Consider the following 20083-nt stretch of genomic DNA (forward strand, 5'->3'; position numbering starts at 1 on the left):
ACTTTTCCTTTAATTTCTACACAGAGGGAGATATTTCCCCCAAAGATACATGGAGGGTATTGGAGTGCTGTCATGGATCTGAGAATTACCAGAAAATTTAACCAACAATGATGGAGATTTTCAAAAATCTATTGAAAATCTATGAGAGTTTGGTGCTTACTTGTTCTTCATGCTTTGAAAATCTTCTCCCTTGTTACTTAACTTGGCTCTGTAGTTAGATTCCAAATTTACTCTTGTACATAGGCCGGTGGTGGTGAGATTTGTAAGAATGATGTGAGAAAGATGAGATGATGAAAAGGTGAAACTGACCGAAAAAGTCGGAAGAGCTAGTTTTCTACTCCAAAATCTTAGGTTTCAGTTTTAGCCTTCCTTTTCCCCTAGTCCCACCAAACCCTTCATCCCTTTTATCTGGGAGCCAAAAGAGCTTTAAAAAGATTTTTTAAAATAGACATATATGATGGGTATTTTTATCTCTGTTTTTAATCCCTTAATTACCTTAAAAAGTTAGGATAGCTGAAACTTTTATTGATATCTACACACCTGTCTAAAGAGCTCGAGAAGCACTATGGCTTAATTCAGCAAAGCTTTTACATATGCACGTAAGTCCAACCCTTGCCTAAAAAGCATGGTTAATTTTAGGTATGTACTTAAGTTCCATTGCGCCCAATAGAACTTAACCATTTATCTACAGTTAAACTCATGGTCAAGTGCGTTGCTAAATACGGGGGTGGGAGGGAGGGACTGCTGAATCAAGGCCTATGTAAGTGCTATGATTTTAGTGATATATTTCAATCATGATTGTATAATAAATACTTTGAGCAATGCCATGCTCTTCCATCCCTTAAAACGAATATGGAAGAAGTACATTGCTAACCTCAAATTTTGCACTGAACATCAACAAGAAGTGCTATCCAGGCACCCATTTCTCCCACTCTTACTCATATGATTTGCGTCTAACACTAACCTTCCCTCCACCTTTATGATTTCTCACTACTGATGCCATTGGTGCAGCTCAACTAGTGGAAACAATAGTAGGAGTCCTAGTGCAAACTCTCTGCTGGTATTTTAACAATTGTGTCCTCTAACTCTGCTCACAGCAAGTCTAGGCAATGCAGTGATGAAAATGCCAGTGGCTGATGGTGACCCATCTATGCCAGTGTCCAGTTCTGTTGCTATCAGAGATGGAACTGCAATAGTATGAGCAATGGTAGGGAATATAACAGGAAAAAAATACCTAATATAGACAAGTCCATTAGGTAAGGAGCCAGAACCAGAGCCCCTAATGAGCAGGATTTAACAAATAATTATAAGAAGTCAAAAATATTTTGGAATTTGTCAGAAAAGATTTTCAATGAAAATTATTCAACCATCTCTACTAATTAATTTATTGAGCCTCTACAAAGCTTTTAGGTAAAGGCAAGAAACAACATGTCCCAGTCACTGCTAATGTACTCCACTAAATGATATGTTGTTTATCTTCCGTTTCCTTCCAAAAGGAATTGTTTCAATATTTACACTGCAGCTTTAGCAACTTTACCATCCTTTTTTGCTCAATAATGTTAAAACAATTTTCCCTTTGTTGCAGAAAAAGAAGTAGTTTAGCTGGACTGTATATTAGACTGTAGGTATGTTGCAAATTCCACAATTCAATTTTCATGGAGAGCCAAATCCACATTTAAGTGCATAAAGCAGCTGTCACACCACACATTCTGCTAGTAGGCTTGTCATACCTTTGATTAACTTTTGGCACACAAACAGGGGCTTAGATCTCTTCCAAGACAGTTAAATAATAATGAAAGAATAACTTTGATGCTACCTGAAACCAAACTATTCAAAGCACATTGCCTGCATTCCCTAGTCGCAGGCACTGAGCCAAGATATGGATATAATCATTTTGGGTGACGATGGGGGAGAAGAGGAGCTTAAAGCCTGGAGTGTTGTAGTGCTTTGGTAAAGACAATCAACATACTTCATTTCAGATCTGTAAAGTAACATTAAGATGTCCCCCACATCGTGGTAGAATGAGAGGATTAGCATACTCGATGTCTTAACATTTCTTTTTTTTGCTTGCTTTTTTCTTGTATATGTTTCATAGGAAACTAGAATCCGTACCCACCAAACCATCTCTACATCTATACTGGCATCCTCTCTCTGGCAGTGACTAGTATTTGATGCTCCAAGAAAACAAGCTGCCTGGTTATGCATCCAGACAACTGTGGAATGATCTACATGTGTGTGTGTGGGGGGGGGGGGGATTCCTTCCCGATCTTCCACCCAACAAGATGCTCATGACACTTGAGATTAGTTACCCTCATCATTATCTTACTTTTCATATCTACCAATATTATTAGTCATCCAAAGATGATCCAGCATTTATAGTAATCCAGCCCCAGTTTTTGACTCTTGCAGCAATGAATTCTGTGCATTGGAGGGATTGATTAAAGGGGCCTCTGGGACTCAGGATTGCTAGGCTCGTCTTTAGGTTGCACAAATATCCATATGGAAATGAGGAAAGAAAACCCTTTCTCTATGGCCCCATCATCTTCGGAGACAGGGCCGGCTCCAGGCACCAAGAGTTCCAAGCAGGTGCTTGGGGCGGCAGTTGGAAAGGGGCGGCAGTGTTTCCGTGGCGGCGGCAATTCGGCGGCAGCTTCTCCCTTTTGCTGTCCATGGTGGCAGTTTTTTTCACTGCTTGGGGCGGCAAAAACTGTAGAGCCGCCCCTGTCCAGAGAATTTCCCACCACTGCTAACACTAATTCAGCTCCACCAGGTGTTAGCAACTTTGGGGACTCCTAGTGTAGAGAGGTTACTGACACCATTCCAAGCATTGTGGCAGTTAGTCTTGTTCTGAGCAGGTTTAAATAACAGGGGCAAGAGTAACCTGTGTGGCTCTTACAATTTACCCTCTGCTTTAGGGCGGAGTAATAGATTTTGTGGCCCATCTCACATTCCTTTTAGGTCCTGCCTATTCTTCACCCACTCCTTGAACTCCCATATTGGGAGTTTCTACAGTGCAAGGCTCTGCACTATAGATTTCATCTACCTCTCATTAAAGTTAATGGGAATCTTTCCACTGACTTTAATAGGAGCTGGATAAGGGCCTATGCAAGCAGCAATATCTGTAAGCAACCTCTCCACCTGTTCCTCCCTCCCCCTGCAGAGGAACTGCACTGGCTCCAGGTCAGGTGAACCTCTGCAAGTACAGAGGCAGAGATAGAATGTGACCCATTATGCATCTTTTGTTATCAGACTAAAGTGATCATGTTCTCCACCGATGGCTGTTCACAGCCAGGCTGTGCAAATAGGATAAGCTACGGCAAAGGGCTCATCCTCATATGAGTAGGGCCCTACCAAATTCACGGTCCATTTTGGTCAATGTCATGGTTCTAGGATTTTAAAAATTGTAAATTTCATTATTTCAGGTATTTAAATCTGAAATTTCACAACGTTGAAATTGTAGGAGTCCTGTCCCAAAAAGGAGTTGGGGGGGGGGGTCACAAGGTTATTGTAGTGGGGGTTGTGGTATTGCTACCCTTACTTCTGCACTGCTGCAGGTGGTGGCGCTGCCTTCAGAGCTGGGCAGCTGGAGAGTGGCAGCTGCCACCAGAAGCAGTGCAGAAGTAAGGGTGGCATGGTATGGTATTGTCACCCTTACTTCTGTGCTGGTGCTGGCAGGGCACTGTCTTCAGAGGTGGGCACCTGTCCAACAGCAGCCACTTTCCGGCCACCCAGCTCTGAAGACAGCAGCGCAGAAGTAAGAGTAGCAATTCCGCAACCCCCCCTAAAATAACTTTGCAACCTCCCTGCAATTCCCTTTTGGGTCAGGACCCCCAATTTGAGAAATACTGGTCTCCCCCATGAAATCTGTCTAGTATAGGGTAAAAGCACACAAAAGACCAGATTTCAGGGAGGGATACCAGATTTCACAGTCCATGACGTGTATTTCATGGCCGTGAATTTCGTAAGACCGTACATATGAGGAGAGATATTTCCACATACCACCCTGGCAAGCTCAACATTATGCCAGAAAAAAAATGTTCTCCTTGTGGTCAAATTTACTGGCTGCACAAATGGAATCAATGCAAGGACATACTGTCCTTTGAAAAAATATGGTATTTATCAATATCAGGAAATATCAGGAAAGGAATAACAGTCCAGCCTACACTGGAATTCTAAACAGATATTTACTTAGTATTTTAGACCCTAATCCAAATCCACTGAAGTCAAAGGAAAGACTCCGATTCACTTCAATGGATCTTGAATCAGGCCCTGAAACAGCTTACCAATTAAATGCCCTTGCAGTAATCACGTTTTTTGATTGCCTCTCCAGGCATGTAGGTACTATGTAAAATATGGGCCTGATCTAACTCCAAGTTTAGATGAGGGTAGAACTCCTATGAACTTAACTGACAGCAGTATTAGGTAGGTGGCAGAATTAGCCTGAGTGGCAGAATTCTTGCTTCACATGTGCGTGGCAGCAGATTGATGCCTGCATTCTCCAAACTGCTCCAGTTTGGGCTGTAGATGCTTTCACTTAGAAATTAAATTAGGAGTGGATTAAATTAGGAGTCTTTAAATTAGGAGTGGATGTCTTTATAAAGGATTGTTCTAATTTAACCACAAATCATTTGGCTGGGCACAGGAATTACTAGGTGAAAACTATGGCTTGGATTATGCAGGAGATCAGTCTATATGATCAGAATGGTTCCTCTGACCTTAATATTTACAAGTTTATGAAAATTGAGCACTCTAACTGGATGCTGATCAATGGACAGAATTATACACAATGAATACTGTATATTTTACGAAAGGACAGGATGATCTCAGTCTAAGTTAAAATATAATAACCAACACCATTACTATAACAAATGCTATAACTGATCAAACTATTTAGGAAAAAGCTAAGATGTCAGCCTCCAGAGTCTGCTGATGAGTTATTTTGCTTTACGAATGCTGCAAAACTCTAAATTCTCTGCACAATTCTATTGTATCCTTCTAGTCCTAGTTTACAAAACTATATGAGTTGATCCCAAGCAATCAATACTTAAATTTCTCTCTGGAATTCTAATCCTTCTCCACACACACACACACACACACACTCCACCAACAATTCATGCACACAAAATAGAAAAAAAAATTATTTAAAGAACACTTAAGATGTATAAAACAAGTAACTGGAGAGCTTCTTACCTTTGACCCAATGAGAGTGTACAGCCATTGGATGGTTTCATTATGATTTATTACTCCATTCATGCCATCTACATACAGCATAATCTGGCCCAAAGCTAAAGTAAAGAAAAAGACAAAGAAAGTACAATCAGACCTGGTGAATATTTATTAAAATCCTGATATTAACTATCATTACTATGTAAATAGGTTCACATTGACAAAAACTTTATTGACAAAAGACACAAGGCTAGATCCTGTTCTAGATTACACAGGTGTTAATTTGAAGTAACTTCATTTGGAGTCACTGCAGTTTTGTACTAATGTCACTGAGGGCAGATTATAGTCATCAGCCCTTGCCTGAATGATTCTGTGCTGTATTGGCCCAGTCTTGGAAACACTTGATACCCAGCATAGTGCTTACTACCATGAACAGTTCCATTATTTTCAATGGGCTACGCTTTGCTACTGTGAGCCAATGGGTCTATTCATGTTTGGAAGTATTATATAGTATATTGAACGTTTTAGATTTGGAATCTATCTATGTGGATTAAAATAATCTTTGATTAGGCTAGCCATTCTGTTTGCCAAATTTCAGCAATTCACAATTCCAGCGTGGTAGTTAATGCAAGTTAGTACAGTAGAAGGTTGCCATTTCACAAAGACATCCTTGTGAATCATTGAATTGTGAGTGTTAACAAGGAAACAAAAAACAGCAAGGAGAAAAAAAATCACAAAATATGTTTTATGATAACATTTCATATAGTGCTTGTAAAATACGATACTATACTTTGCAAAACTCATGAGGTATTGATAACATGAGACTTTGCTACAGCACATAGTTATTAATTCTCTGATGAGCGATAAGGAAAAATAGATATTTTTCAGACAGATTATCAACTGCTGGGATTAGTGAAGACTGGATTAACAAAAATCAAAGCTTTCTTCTCCAAATCTTTTACTTTATAATAGGAGATTCATGCACACTTGAGCCGAAAAGGAACATGTTAAAGTAGCACCTTCAACACAATCTGTAGTAAGAATAACTCAGTAGTATTAAAGATGACCCAAGAGTTATTACTGGAGAATTTTTGCAATAAAGAAATATCAAAAAATAGTGCAGAGAAAATAATAATTATACTGTGCATCTTCCAAAAGCTTTTCAAGGATTGGCTTGTTTCACTATATGTTCTATACTGGACCCCATCAGCAGAACCTGTCTCTGGTGGTTGGGTGGAGAATGATCTGTAACCTACCTCAAAAGTGGGTGTCATTGTCTAGCGGCTGTCCATCAAGTAAATCACCCATTTGGTGCAGCCAGCTTCGTTGACACAGAGAGACACAATGCTTACATCCCTTTGCCAGAAAGCATGAATCTGGCCTATTAACTAATTAATCATCATAACTGAGATAGGTAAAAATGCATACTTATACCCTTTTCTCAGAGGGGTGAACTGATGCAGAGAAGCAAGTACCAAAGGCCACACAACATGTCAGTGGCAAAACCGGATTTGAGATCAGATTCCTAATTACCTATCCTACGTTCTCTAGACCACAGTGCCACTAACAAGAATAGCAGGAATCATCACATGTTCACATCCTTTGGTAGTAGTTTGTTTCTTGTATGATATGTCTGTATGATTTTTCCAACCTGAGACCACTGTTCACACAACTGTACTGGATAGGCAGTGTGCATGCCATGACTCTTGATAAGGAGGCTTATTATGCCAAATACGATCATTTCTCTGTTACTTAGTTTTGTTCCCTCTCACCACCATATTTGTTTATTTCTACCTGTTGTGTTTCCAAGGTTTAGATTTTAAGTTCTCTGGCGTCTTTTTCGTTGTGTGTGTACAGTTTCTACCACTATGACGCCCTGATCCCTGATTGAGACCTCTGAGCATTAATGCAACACAAATGTATACATAAATAATAAATGTACATATATCCATATATGCTACTATTCTACTAACTACATTATTTCAGGGGAGATTCCCCCACAGGTACAAATGCAAGCAGGCACTTAACTGTCATTGAAAATCAATAGGAGTTAGGAATCTAACTGACGTTTTTGTTTCTAGTAAATCTCACCCATTGGTCTGTTTTACCTGGTTTACATGGAAGACTAAAAAGAAAAAGTCAATACATTTTGAAAAAATAAGATAACTCCCCATCAGCAAGATTAAAATTGCACTGACTGGATAAAAGGGCTCATTTTCAGCATTCCCTGACAGTTATTTGAGAGAGGGGAACACTGATATCCCTCAATAATCAAATAAAAGTCATAATTCCTATATTTGCTTCTTTTCAGAACAAAAAGATTTGGTCATAGATCAGGGTGAGATCAAACCATGATAAAATCACCAAACCATTCCTTTGTAGTGAATTCTTTGGTTAATGGTGGAGGGATTTAATTTGAATCTGAAACAAATGTGCAACAAAATTTATTCCTGGCACATACTTTCCAAATTAACAAGAAAGAAATCAAAGACAGCAGAAAGTCTGCCTTTAAAACAAAAAGACACACAATTTTCCAACAAAACAACTTTCCTATTTGTTCTCAAGATAGACTGAATGCTTACATAAGATCTGGGTTACATTACGTCCTAGCTTTTTAAATATAACTGTGCATAACAACACTGGGTTAGGACACATTAGCAGGCACCATGGAAAGCAGGAGCAACATGATTCCTGACAATTTTCATCTGCTACCACAATACCTTTGTGTGTGCATGTGCACATCATCAGGCATTGCCCTAAGACTGATAATATCTGTTACAGCTACAGGACAGTTCTTTGGGATCTTGGTGGAAAATTCTAAACAAGTGAAAGAAAAGCTACAGACATTCTGTTGCAGTTTAAACAACTGGCAAATACTGACAGAAGTATTACAAGATAAAGAATATTGTACAGAATGTCATCGAGCAGTTAAGACAAAAGATAAGTTTTTGCTGGTGCCAGGCTGCCTGCACAGAAGTCGCGTCTACAATAATTATCTGTCACACATCAACTTATCAGTTGCTGACAGTCCCTGGAATGGAGCTTCATAGTTTACTTGTTGAATAGGATGTTATTTCCTGTCTCTATTAGTCACAGGAACAAAAGTGAGAGTTGGGGAGGGGGGGCGGGAAAGGGGAATCTACTTTCTATAGGATGAGCACCTAAAATACACAGCAACTTTATACCCTTAACTGGTCTCTTAGATTCATGTACATTGACAGTGCCCTAAAAATCTTTTTGTCCTCAGATTGAGTTCCATTAAAAAAGAAACACTGAATTCCTATTTTAAAAAAAAACGCATACACACTCCCCTAGGACTGCATAAGGTCCATTTCCAAAGCTAAATGCTACTTGCATTGCATGGGTGTGCTGAGGGAAAAGAGAACACCTGAAAAGAATGGATCAGAGTGGAGGCTGTCATACAAACACTAGCCTGGGAACCAAGTTAATGCACCTGCTGATACTTCATGGCTCTAATGAGGATTGAGTCTGCCTGACCACATCTTGCATATGACACAGTTGGCAGACTGGGCACAGGATGCTCCTTGTCTAGAGCAGCAGAATGTGTCCTCCTCAGATACTCTGACGCACTTTGCCCTACATTGGCACAGTGGCTTACGGTCCACTGAATGGCTGAAACCCCAGGCCAGAATGGCTGAAACTCCCCCCAACTCTACCACATTAATGGCACAGCCAATGGGGGGTGGGAGGTGACTACCCCACCCCACTCTGGTGACCCCTAGGGTATGTGTGGTGACTTTTCAAGCTAATAGGTATCACTGAAGGTGGCACCACCAATGACCCATCACCCCCTGGCCCCAGCTCTGCCATTGTTCACAACCTGGCTTCACTACCTCCCCACATATGGCCACATCAAGGAAGAGCATGATTTTACCCTATGGAGACAGGCTAATTTGAGAAGGGATCTATTAAGTCAATGAGTTTACTTTGGGGCTGAATTTAGTCCATCACATCTAACCTCTCCATTTGTACATTCCTGTAACCAAACTGGCAAAAAGTGCAAGCTATTTAATCCAATCTCTGTACTAACTGGAATTCTACTTTGGAAATATATCAACAAGGAAAGCATGCTTTTGAGCAATGGGGGGCAGGCAGGAGGGCAGGGGATTAAGATGAGCAGGCTTAATTTGAAAATCCTTTGCTTTTGATGGTTTAAATCAAACTCTTAATCTTATTTGAACATAGTTTGTGAATTTACCCAGGGCTATTTTGAGGTGGAATATTGCTGGATTTTTTAGGTTAGGCTTATGTTGCAAAAGGATGGACCAGCCAGAAATTTCAAAGATTTCTAAGGAATCAGAGGCTTAAAAAAAATCTCTAAAAAACTTGCCAGTATTGGCACTGAGACTTTTTTCAACTACATATAAGAAGGGTTAATTGGACTAATGAGAAAAAACCAAGCACAAAAACCTCACCCTCCTAATTATTTTAGTAGAAGTCTTATATTTACCCACCTATAATTTCAAACTTTTCAAAGCTGTTTCCAACCTGTAGTGTTCAGCAGCTTTAAGCTTCTCTGGACTGCAGCCTCATTTTTTTCTATCTACTTCAACTTTGCACCACAGTAACAACCTAGTTAAAATACCGGCATTTGAGTCAGGACAATTGCTATTTTATTCCTGCTTCCTCAAGTCAAAACATAATTCATCATGCCAGAGTTATGGTGCAATATATCTAATGACTACGTATCGTTTTTTTCCTAAATAAGAATGATGGGCCAAAGTCAGACCTTGTCAAAGTGGGTTCAACTCTGATGGAAGTTCCTGGGCCAAATTCAATGGGGATGTCATACACACAGGTAGTGATGTAAATTACATGTTGAATTAAACTATATTGGTAATATAATAGGTGTAAGTGAGTGTAAAAGAAATTGCACCAATCTGGCATTAGAGATTTGCAAAAGAAGAGTAAATTATTCACCACCAGTGCAGAAGGAGGGGATGGCAGAAAAAATAAATAGCAGGGTGTAAGTTTAAGCATAGTGGTGATACATTATATTACACCTCCTGTTAATTACTTTTCCTGCTCTACCTTTTTTTCTGATTCCTTACAATCATTTTGACATCCCCTGAATGTCATATATGTAGAAGTTATATTACTTTATCATTCACACTTATTTTCTGAACAATTAGCCAAATTCTGTTCTTGTTAGAGTACATACTGCATACTCAGCTTTTATGAGAAAACTGCTTTCTGTCTGGCTAAAGCTTTACCTTATCTTAGACAAGCAAAGAATGGCCAATCAAATTATAGCTACCTTGCGTTCAATTTGGTATACTATAAATAATTATTACATAGCCTACTCTTGAGTCATCAGCTCTGTTGAAGACTATCATAATGTCTCCCAGAACACATGATATCCCTTATCTTGCGAAAGCACCTTAATATATAAAGTATATGGGGATCCTGAAAAGATATGGGCTATAATCTAATATGGAAAGCAATGTATCCTGGTCTGTTATATCTTTGGAAAATATTTATCTGTCTATGTAAGGTTTTTGTTAGGTCCCTAATATTATTATCCTAAGTGCCAACAATATCCCATGATGAAATACCAGTAGGTTACTTGGCAGTAAGTACAATATCTGTCTCAGAATTCCTAGCTCATATTCCCTCAATGCAAAGGAGCGAAGCTCATCTCTGAGATGGTATTTGGTTAGAGCAGACAATTTACTGCTAAATAATCTATAAGGTTCTGCAACTGGACCTATGGAAGTTTCAGAAAGTACTGTTTATAACCATGTTCCATGCCCAATGCTGTGTGCTGTACTATAAGATATTATCGGCATAATTCCCAGGAAAAAACGTCTAGAGTCATTTATAAAGATGTCTAAAGCATCAGTGTTAGGCTCCACATGCATTTCAAGTCAGTAACACATTTTGAGTTGGTCCCAGGCCTACCATTTACTACAGCCATTTCTCTTTCTTTCTCAAGTAAATCACTAAAAGGTTCAGTAAAGAGGAAAGTATAATACAAAAAATTAAATAAAAACCAGCCCACTGAACTCAATAATTCAAGCGCAGATATGAATGAGTTAAAGTAATTGTTAATCTACACAGACAGGTTTTGTTCCAAATGTAAACACACTGCATTGTTAAACACTGTTTTTGTGCCACTTGGCTATGTGAAAAAATAAACAAAATCATACAAAAACTTCTCATCTCTAAAAAGTAAGATCAGATACAGCAGTTATTGAGGTGGTGGCATTGTTCCCTTTTGTAAAAACAATTATGTTAAGCAACAGTTTGCCAGCCTACAGACGTTATATTTATTCTACAGGGATAGAACTGGCTCAGATTTTTCAGATTTGCTTTTACTTTGTTATTAGAGATATGGTCAGGTTTAGTCTGCAATACCTAGTCAGTCATTTGCACATATATTCAAGTCTTTTATCGCTGCCAACGACGTTAGCAATGCCTTACAGGAAGCTGAAAGCCAATTTAGTAATGCCTAGAGATGTGTGATCTGCTTCTTAACAAAGCCTTCTTAAACTTCATTTCCTTGTTTAATCTGTTTTTATAAGGTCTGTTCATTTGTTGATTATTACGGAGCTGAAATACACAATAATGCTAAGAGATTCATTTTTAGGACCCCTTTATTAATCCATTATTTATGGCAGAGTTGCAGTTTTCTAATGAACAGCTTAACTGTTAAAATACATAGGCAATTTAGTTCCAAATGTAAATGTATCATACTATTAATATGTAACGCCAGCCACCCTGGGACCTCTTGAGTTTAATTCATGTGCCTCTACTGCCTGATCTAAAAGACACATCTCTCTTACCAAGGCTGTATATAGCAGGTTCATCAATCTCTACCTGGCCTAGCCACCACACCGAACAAACAGGGGTTACAAACATAAATCAGAAATTTTCATAACAGCTGGCACTTTCATTTTTAAGATCAAGCATTCACTTCCATGTTTAGCTGTGGAGTACTTTCCTCGAACCAACAGCTGTGTGGGAAACTTTATGCAGCAGTTTCAGATCTTTGGCAATATTTTAGGGTTAAGCCTCTTTGCAGTTTTATGGTTTTACTCTTCAGGAAGAATACACAGAAAAGGTTTCAAGATTAACCATCATATGCAATTTTTATTCTTCTAACTTGTTAAAATCCTTATAGCAAAAATATACACAGATATAACATACTAACACAGTGGTTTTCAAACTGCGGTATGAGTATCCGTAGGGGTACCGGAGCGCTAATCAGGGAGTACAGGAGAAAAATCCTTTAATGGTGGCCAGGCCAGGCCCAGGAGGGGAATGGAAAGATGCAAGCCTGCACAGACTCCCCTATGCAGGCTCTGTCAGGCAGGGCAAGCGGATGCAGGGCTGGCCTTATGGGTGGATCATGTGGTCTATTGCCCAGGGCACTGTTGTCAAGAGGTAAAGGAGCAGGGCAGACCTGAGATGCGAGGCAGTGGAAGTGAGATTTGGGCAATGGAGAAGGTGGGGGGAAGGCAATGCTTAATTTGTGCTCCAGGGCGGCTGGCCAGGAGCCCAGAGGTGCCGAGTGCCCAGCTCTGACATCAGCATCAACACCAGCAGCAGCGCAGAAGTAAGGGTGGCAATACAGACACCACACCACTCTTACTTCAGCGCTGAAGTAAGGGTGGCAATACAGACACCACACCACTCTGACTTCAGCGCTGCTCCTGGCAGTGGCGCTGCCTTTAGTGCTGGGTGCCTGGCCAACAGCCGCCGCTTTCTGCTCTGCCTTCAGAGCTGGGTGGCTCGAGAGTGGCAGCTACAGGCTAGGAGTTCAGAGGTGACAGCCAAGATTCTGTTTATTCAATCATGCAAATGACCCTTTTAATAAAGGCAAAGATCTGAAAACCGGGCAGTAAATATAGGATATGAAAGCCACCAAACAACATTAGTCAAAGATTTTTTTTTCTAAAGCATCAAAAGCTCTAACATGCTAAACTGTATTTCAGAAAATATAAAAGGTCAAATTTTCATTCAGAGTTCTGCAAGTGCAGGAAAAAAAACACACATGCATCCACATTTTAAATATTTATCAACAAGTATTAAAGTCTTTTCATAGGTATGTTATGACCCTATCTCAGATGGGAGGGTATGTGGTAGCCTACATTATCTGAAAAGGGGTATGCAGCCTAAAATGTTTAAAAACCACTATGCTAACAGATCCTGCGGTTGGCGTACAAAAAAAAAAAAAAGAAAACCCTTTAAATTGTTGAACAAACAGGATTGGAATCTAAGATTTTTCACCTGACTACTGGTTCAAATGTAGCTGCTTTCCAGAGGTCAGCTCACATGATGCCAAACAAAAGAGGAGGCTGAACATGCTATTCTTCAGCACAATCAATTCATCTTTGTGCTGCACATTCAGGCACTGAGACTTACATTGCTCACTGTGATTATAATGGAGTGGGTACTGCAACAACATGCCATAACTTGCCATTAAAAATACATATTATTTAAAAAGCAAGGTCAAGTTCATGAAGAATAAAACAAACTTTTCTTTACTGAACAGCTAAAATACGCTTGTGCTAAGCCACTTTGACATTATTTTGCTTTTAAAGAGAGTGCATTTTTATTGTAAGACTATTTCAATCTGTTAGAACTCCACTCTAAACATTTTGTTCTAAAACGGCACAGTTTTTGTCAGCAGCAAAAGCCCACAGGAAATTCTGAAAAGAGAGTTATAATTCTGACATTCCTGGCACAAAACAGAGACCGTCAGGTCCATGTTATTATTATTCTGTTCCACCTAATTATCTGTCTTTAACAATAACCTCAGTCCCAGCATTCCCCAGGGGCCACTGTCAAAGAAATGATTTTTTCAGTGCTGCTTATGGTAAAAAAGTGAAGGTTAATAGGCTGCCAATTCTAGACATTGGGACAACTGGGACAGAACTGAGGCTGAAAACAAGGTGTCAAGCTTTTGAAGCCCTCCTGCAATGACCATCTTTTTAAGAAGAAAGGTACCTGAGCTGTCAGCTGCCCTTCCTACACTGCACTAAGAGGCCCCACTAATTCCTGAAGCCCTCATTACCATTTTATCTTTACTCACAAAAGCCAAGTGTGCAGCCTCTTCCTTTAGGGCGTGATACTCCCAGGTTCTGAGTTCTCCCTACTCACAGAAATCCAGGGCATTGCTCTCCTCCTACAAAATGCCCAGAACACTGCAACATCAGGTCCTTAGAAAGTCCAAGGAATACCCTTATAATATATTCTCCTTCAGCCAATGTTTCTCCCCACTCCACTTTTAAAAACAACACACAGAAATTCAAAGGTGATTTTAAGCAAAACAAATATTTCTGCCGGCTTAAGGCCTTTTAATGGAAAGAAAAATATTAAATTGTCAAATAGCGGTAAATGACAACACCTGTGGCAGCACACACATCAGACATATGAATGCCAACAAATAACACATACATTCCTAGAGATGGAGATTTCCTACATTGTACCAGCTCTCAGGAGAAATGATAAAAATAGATCCTCAGTAGACTCTGCCAACAGTTAACAACTTGCTGAATAGGGAATGAAATCCAGTAGCAACTATTATATAAATACATTATAAAATCTCTGAATGGATAATAATGATAGTAATAACATAATCATCACCTTTATTTCATATAGCATTCTTTATACAGCATGTATAATATAATATGCTTTACAGAATTAGTAATACATTTATAAAATTTTATACATTAAGAATAAATAAAATTATTTCACCATTAAAAAGAAATCTGTAATAAAACAATCCTACTTAACAAATAAACAAATCCACTTCAACCTCTGACCACCAGTTTGCAGACACAAAAATAGAAACATATGCACTAGAGCTGTGTGAAGTTTTCATTAAAAAGACAAAAACCTAAGAAAACCCTGAAACAAAGCAAAGGACATGAAAAACCCACGTTTGGAAATTCACGACTTCAACCAATAAGAGTTCACAAGGATGATCTGAAAATGACTGAGCTTTGGACATCTCTGATTCACACACATGCAAGGCAAAAACTTACCACCCAACACTTTGACCTTTTGCCATGAGTTTTGGAAGTCAATTCGGTACCTGAAGTTATATGTTTCCAAATGCTATTAGAAAATGTGCTCATTAAATTTGCTGACACTCTGCTGATACAGCTAATATGGATGTTTAAACATGGGGTATTGCCCTAGCACACGGACACATTTACATAATCTTTACATAATTTTCTGTTCTTTGGTGTCTGTGCCTTGTCATGGCGGGACAGCTTGCGTGCTCTAATGGTCTTCAGAGTCTGTGTCGGTGGAGGCTTTTTGCTCCTGGTAGGTTCAACCATGTCTGATTGTCTGTGGGGGAGGGGCCAGACAAAAGAGACACCTGGTCCTCTAGGCTGGGGGTTAGGCACAGGGCTAACAACCCTGTCCTGTAAAAAACAAAATATGTTACGGAAATAGCAGTGGAAAAATCAACCATTACTGTGTGTGATGGCCTTCAGGAGTCAATGACCCATATGACTGCCAGTGGTGAAAGCCAAAAGGAAGCCACTGGCATGAAGACTGAAGTGCTCAACACCAAAGACAAAAACCAAACTTGGTTTTTGGATCGTACGGACAATGTATGAAACAGGGAAGCTAGCTCAGATCACAGCAGAGATGAGACGCTACAGCTTACACGTCTTGGGTGTCAGTGAGAGCAGATGGATAGGATCAGGAAGATTAACAACAGCGTCAGGAGAAACTTTGCTGTTTTCTGGATGGGATGATGGACAACACCATGAAGGTGTTGCTATCCTTTTCAAGAAGGGAGTGGCGCATTCCCTGCTTGAATAGAAATCCATCAGCAGCAGACTTATGAGAGCCAGACTAAAAGGGAAACATAATAATATCACCCTGATTCAGTGCTATGCTCCAACAAATGACAGTGATGAAGAAGTAAAGGACAAATTCTACCTTACACTACAGGCGGAGTTAGAGAGAGTACCACGCCACGACCTAACTATCATCATGAGAGATCTGAATGCCAAGGTTGGTAAGAACAACACAAGCAACGACAGAGCAGTGGGAAGACATGGGTATGGCACCATGAATGAAAACGGAGAAAGGCTTGTTGATTTCTGTAATATGAATGACCTAGTCATCGGCAGAACCCTATTTGAACATTGTGAAATTCACAAGCTGACATGGTGTTCTCCAAATGGCGAGATAAGAACCAGATTGACCATATCATGATCAATGGCAAATGGTGACGCTCACTGACAGATGTGAAAGTGAGAAGGAGTGCAGATGTTGGCAGCGACCACCACCTCATGACAGCCTCCATCAAGCTAAAACTGAGACGTGTGAGTCCACCAAATAAGGGACATAGACATTATGATATCGACAAGCTAAAGTCCCTTGAAATATAGAAAGCCTTGTTCTGCAGTTAAAAAACAGGTTTCAAGCACTTGCAGACCTTGATGAAGAGGAAGGGAATGAAGAGGAGGAGATCAACAAGAAGTGGGACAAAATAACAGCAATTTATAAATGATGAAGCAGTGAAGCCTGTCTAGGCTACAGGAAGAAGAGAAGTAAGGAGTGGATAACACCCAGCACATGGAATGTCATAGAAACCAGATGAGCCCTGAAGAAAAAAGTTTTAGACACAAAATCCAAAAAGCTAAAGGACAAATACCGCGAGCAGTATAGCAAGGCACACTGGGAGGTCAAACGTGTTGTGAGAGTGGACAAACTGGCAACACAAGCAGAGGATGCAGCTGCTCGTGGTGAGGAACTGTCTACAAAATGACATGGCTTATCAGTGGTGAACGGCAGACACCAACAAACACTCTCATCAAGAACAAACAAGGACATCTACTAACAACTGAAAATGAACAAGAAATACACTGGACAGAGCATTTCAAAAAATTGCAGAACAGGGAGCCACCTAAAGAAGAAGCAAACGTCCAGGAGGCAGAAGAAGATCTTGATATCAACATAGACACCCCAGCTAAGGAAGAGATCATTCAAGCCATCAAATCCTTAAAAAACGGGAAAGCTCCTGGCAAGGATTACTCGAATGCAGAATTGTTCAAGGTAAATCCTGAGTTAGTAGCATCTATCCTGGCCCCTTTATTTACATCAGTCTGGGAAAGGGAAAAAGTGCCGGATGAGTGGACTAATGGGGTTATAGTGAAGTTACCAAAGAAAGGAACTCACAGTGACTGTAATAACTGGCATGGTATCACACTTTTATCTGTGCCAAGCAAAGTATTGTGTAACATCATAGTCCAGCGTATATCAGAGGCAGTTGATAGCGTTCTCAGAAAAGAGCAAGCTGGTTTTCAGAAAGGGCATGGATGCACAGACCAGATCTTCACTCTATAAAACATAATAGAACAGTGCTTTGAATGGCAACGGCAACTTTGCATACACTCCATAGACTTTGAGAAGGCTTTTGATAGCATTCACAGGACCAGCCTATGGAATTCTGCGGCCATATGGAATTCCTTTCCATATAATCAATGTCATCAAAAGCTTCTATTTCAACTTTACATGCAGTGTTGATCACAGTGAGCTCAGTTTTGAAGTCGAAACAGGAGGACATCAATGGTGTGTCATGTCTGTAATCCTCTTCAACATTGCCATCGACTGGATAATGCGGTGTAGAACAGAAGACATGTCAACAGGCATTAAATGGACACTCTTCTCATCCCTTGAAGACCTGAACTTCGCAGATGATGTCACCCTCCTATCACACACCCAACACCATATACAAGAAAAAACAACTTGACTCAACGCATTCAGCCAGCAAATTGGACTGAAAATCAATCACAATAAGACAGATATCATGACCTTTAATATTGCCTCACCATTACCTGTATGGACAGAGGATTATGTTCTCACCAACGTAGAAGCACATACTTGGACAGAACCATCAGCCAAGATGGTGGAACAAGCCAGGATATCCAGAACAAAATCAATAAAGCCAGGAACACCTTCAGGAGCTTAAATACAGTCTGGAAATCATCAAAATACAACACCAAAACCAAACTCAAGATTTATCAGAGCTGCGTACTTTCAACACTACTTTGTAGTGCAGAATGCTGGGGAATGAGAAAGTATGAAATGTCCAAACTGTCTTCATTTCATACAACCTGCTTCAGAAAAACCCTTCATATCTATTGGCCCAGAATAATCTCAAATTGACACAGTGCAGCCATCAGGATCTGAACATCATCATTGCCAGGAGGCATTGGAGATGGACTGGTCATGTGCTTCGGATGGAAACTGATTCCATCACCAGAGGAGCAATAAGATGGACACCTGAAGGCAAGCGAAAATGAGGCCACCTGAAAACAACATGGCAAAGAGCTGTGGGAGCTGAGCTGAAAAACCTAGGGCACAGCTGGAGAATCATTAAAAGACTTCCCAGAAACAGACAGGAGTGGAGGAGCTTTGTCACTGTCCTAACCGCCAGAGGCGTAATAGGAACATGATGATGATGACGATTACAAATTTTACAATTTTACAAAATTTACATAATCTGCTGTCTTATTTTCAGAGGCCCTTTGAAATATAGCCCTAAAACTGTAGGAGACAGAAATTTCTCCGAGGCTGTCCAAAAACTATGGAACTCCCACAGGACCATTTCAAACCTCACTACCTTCCACTCTAAGTGCAAGATGCATTTCTTTGACCTTGCCTTCTCTGCAATAAATATACAGCAGCATGTTTGTGCATATGCATATTATATGTATGTAAAACAAAAAAATCCCAAACCAAACAGTCCACTGCTCACATTTTCCTCCCTGTGGAGAAAAAGAGAGAACAAATGTCACACGTTAGTCACATTGCTTAACACACTACTGAAAGATGCTAAGATACTATGGAGATAAATGCGGTATAAGAATTTGTATAGAACATAATAGAATACAATGTGTTTTCTGAGGACCTAAAATTACCATATGATTGCTCAGAACTAGTCCTGTGGCCATTCAAACAGTGTGTTAAGTAGAATCTGAATTGAATCTTGTGTCCTATTCCTTTGGGAGTAGCAAATCTGAGAGTTCTGTGACTGTTTAGTTAAACAGGGGATGAGCACTCCAGAGGGATGCTCAGAGGATTCCAGGGTTGATGTGTGTCTATTACTCTCATGTACAGAGAGAACGAAGCCTGCGGAGGCCTGGAAGGCAGTGCTTGTGTTGTCATAGGCTGGTATTTTCAGAGAGGTTATCCACAGCAGGCACAGACAAGACTTCCTTAGGCTAAGGGCAGGTGGTGGCAAGGTACCTCACAGCCCTGGGAACCAGGGAGCTAACTGTCGCTAGAGAACACTGCATGCAGGAACTGGCATGCATACATCCTTTAGTAAATTCTTGCATGTGGGGGCTGAATTAAGGTTGCATAGGCAACATTAATTCTGGGATTTCCTAACTTTGGAGTGCTTGATTTTGCAACCTTAAAAGTGTTCTTCTGATGTAGTTAGTGTGTAATTTATACATGGCTTAATTGTGTAAGAGGAGGGTTTTTAAACTATTGTCCATGGAACCTTTCCTGGTAGTCTTCAGAACAAGGATTCGAGGAACCAAGGAGTACGACATTTTGGATGGGAGGTGGGCTCAAGAGAGGATGTCACTCTTGTGAAGTGGTCTGCAAAATGACAAAATAGATGTCACTGCTACATTGTTGTCCTGTACCCTCTCATGCCCTGCAGCTCAAGCTACACTTTTTCCGGCTGGGTGTTCTTTCTGATGCTGCAATTAAAGACATGGTTATTAACTAGTGCACCTGCAATTACACCGTGTTTTAGGGACTGGTATTCTGCCCCACTTTCCTGTAATAACTCAAATAAATTTTGAGTCTGGACTGTTAGCAAGAGATTCACCTTTTAATAATAGTTTAAACCTTTTATGGTGGATTTATCATTCTGAATCATCTCAAAGTGCTTTATAATAACAACAGT

The 20083-nt window shown here is 40.0% G+C and overlaps 1 protein-coding gene across 5 annotated transcripts in view; it reads right to left on the bottom strand.

Annotated features, from left to right (window-relative positions):
• The window catches only part of FHOD3 (formin homology 2 domain containing 3), a 623525-nt gene that overhangs the window by 230166 nt on the left and 373276 nt on the right, over nt 1-20083 (bottom strand). For all 5 annotated transcript variants that reach the window (XM_043508620.1, XM_043508619.1, XM_043508621.1 and 2 more), the window contains exon 6: nt 5191-5285. In XM_043508620.1, coding sequence (XP_043364555.1) covers nt 5191-5285 — 95 coding nt within the window. The remainder of the gene's footprint in view (nt 1-5190; nt 5286-20083) is intronic.

The sequence above is a fragment of the Dermochelys coriacea genome, chromosome 2 (assembly GCF_009764565.3).
Source record: "Dermochelys coriacea isolate rDerCor1 chromosome 2, rDerCor1.pri.v4, whole genome shotgun sequence".
Classification (NCBI taxonomy): domain Eukaryota; kingdom Metazoa; phylum Chordata; order Testudines; family Dermochelyidae; genus Dermochelys; species Dermochelys coriacea.